At 39.5% G+C, this 2,316-nt stretch overlaps 1 protein-coding gene across 1 annotated transcript; it reads left to right on the top strand.

Moving 5' to 3' along the window:
• The first annotated feature begins 260 nt into the window (after positions 1 to 260).
• Positions 261 to 2,316, top strand: LOC111978369 (dual specificity protein phosphatase 13A). The gene is made up of 3 exons (XM_024008390.1): positions 261 to 920; positions 1,249 to 1,466; positions 1,889 to 2,316. Exons 1-3 carry the CDS (start codon positions 766 to 768, stop codon positions 2,092 to 2,094), a joined length of 579 nt encoding a protein of 192 aa, XP_023864158.1. The 5' UTR covers positions 261 to 765; the 3' UTR covers positions 2,095 to 2,316.

Raw genomic sequence — 2,316 nt, 5'->3', positions numbered from 1 at the left:
TAACTGTCCGAAAGCTCAAGTTACCAGATATATATTTTTTGTAAACACCATTGTCCAAATCGGTGACTGAACATTGTGTTGTATTGTGTTGTATGATGCAAGAAACCACTTTACAAAATACAATTCATTATTATCATTGTTATTACCATACAGAGAATCAGACAGAAATGCAGGCTACCSTCTGCCTACTGGCCTCTTTGCATATTCAAGCCTGTCTCAAAATACAACACTGCCTCTTTAAGACAAAAAAATATCCTTACCTACCGTGCATATCAACGAAGCCTAGAAATGGAACTAGGAAGCAATCACCCGCACATTGCTGACCAAAATAAGCTATAACTTGGTTAATAACTTGCTAACTAGCAAATAATCAAGAAATGTGCACACGTGGTGGCTACTGTACACGTGGCTCTGCGCTCTGAAAGACCGCTTGTCAGAGTAATTATCCTCCGACGCACAATACCTACCACGACTCGATCTTGTAAAGTTCGATTTGTTTTGTTGCATTGAAAGGAACTGATATTATGTTGATTCGATCACAGTTCCCACATTTTAAGAGAAACGTTGATAACTTTATGGGAAGATAGTGTAAACTAATGGGGCAACTCTAGTGAAGTTCATTCTGCGTCTCTGTTGGCTGGCAATTCTTCTGTGTGTAAGAGGAGCTGCACAGTTAGAGGGAACATTGGACTCAGACAAGTCATACCATTGATATGATAGCGTTGTAGGAAATTATGTCCATTGTCCAGCACTGAGAGGACAGTCATGTCCAAGGTGTCAACAACAACAACTGTTCAGGAAGGATGTGGTTCCTCCTCTGACACTCCATCTGTGAAGGACTTGGTGAAGATTCTCTTTGGTGGCAAAAGATTTGGCAACCCAGTGGARGAGGTTTGGACTAACCTTTTCATTGGGGACCTGTAAGTCATGCAGTATTATTCCTTCACAAATTGCCCTTCACAAGCTAACTGAATTGCATGTGAATAATACTCTTATTTGTAGCTTAGTTGGTAGAGCATGGGCTTGCAAAGACAGTATAGTGGGTTCGATTTCTGGGATCACCCACATGTAAAAGAATGTATGCATGCATGATTGTAAGCCACTTTGGATAAAAGACTCTGGTAAATGACATTTTATTATTACACAGCTTATTGCAATTATTTTACAATGTTTCTCTCAATGTTTACAAGGGATTTCGGAAGAACATACTATGAAAGAAATATATGAGATTCAGTTTTTGTTCTGCAGGTCTGTAGCCAATGATCGATACAGCATATGGAAGCTTGGAATCACTCATGTCCTGAATGCTGCCCATGGGAGGCAGCACTGCCTAGGGAGCCACGCTTTCTACGGGTCAACAGTGGACTACCATGGAGTGCCTGCTGACGATTCACCATGTTTTGACATTTCACTGTATTTCTATTCCTCTGCCGATTACATCCAAGATGCACTAAACACAGCAGACGGTAGGCAAGCATAGCCATCCCATTTAGTATTTTACAGTCATTAGATTTTGCATATAAGGCCGGTTTCACAAACACAGATTAAACCTAGTCTTGGACTCAAAGGCTTATTCTTAATCTGTCTCTCGGAAAACTGGCCCATAAAATATGTCTCACAATATCAGTTTTACGCCAAAATGTAAGCCTTTCTGTAGACCCTGTTAATTAAATAATCAGYTCTATGCAGAAACAGAATTCTCCTTTTCCTTTATTTTCCTAGATAGTCACCTGTGGAAGTGTCCTGGTGAAGGAATGTTTTTTGATCAGATGGACAACTTTAATRAATACTTTGAAGTGCTATCTTCTGGGAATACAATGTACAGCTTGCTGTATTTGTTTTTACCCAAATAAATTTAATTAAACTATTTTTTTCCCCTCGTCCACAGCCAGGATCCTGGTCCACTGTGCTGTAGGTGTGAGTAGGTCTGCTTCTCTGGTGCTGGCCTACTTGATGATCCATCACCACTACTCCTTGCTAGATGCCATCACAAAGGTCAAAGAGCACAGGTGGATCTTTCCAAATACAGGATTCCTAAAACAACTCAGAGCGTTGGATAACAAACTGCACACAAAGAAACAGGAGAAGAAGTGAATATGAAGACAGGTCAACATTATACTACAATGATCACTGAGACACTAAAAATCAACCCTTTTAAACTGATGAAATGTCATTTTCTTAATAAGCTCTGTCTGCACAAGGCAATTCGATTTCTGATTTTGACTACATGTTGATGCACTTTTCACTGGAAATYAAATAGTTTGGCTTTTTAATATATTATATTTGACTGATTTACAATAAATAGGCAGCACTGTG

Source organism: Salvelinus sp. IW2-2015, linkage group LG18 (assembly GCF_002910315.2).
Source record: "Salvelinus sp. IW2-2015 linkage group LG18, ASM291031v2, whole genome shotgun sequence".
NCBI lineage: Eukaryota > Metazoa > Chordata > Actinopteri > Salmoniformes > Salmonidae > Salvelinus > Salvelinus sp. IW2-2015.
The sequence above is the reverse complement of the archived record's forward strand: the minus strand, read 5'-3'. Positions and strand labels throughout refer to the sequence as shown.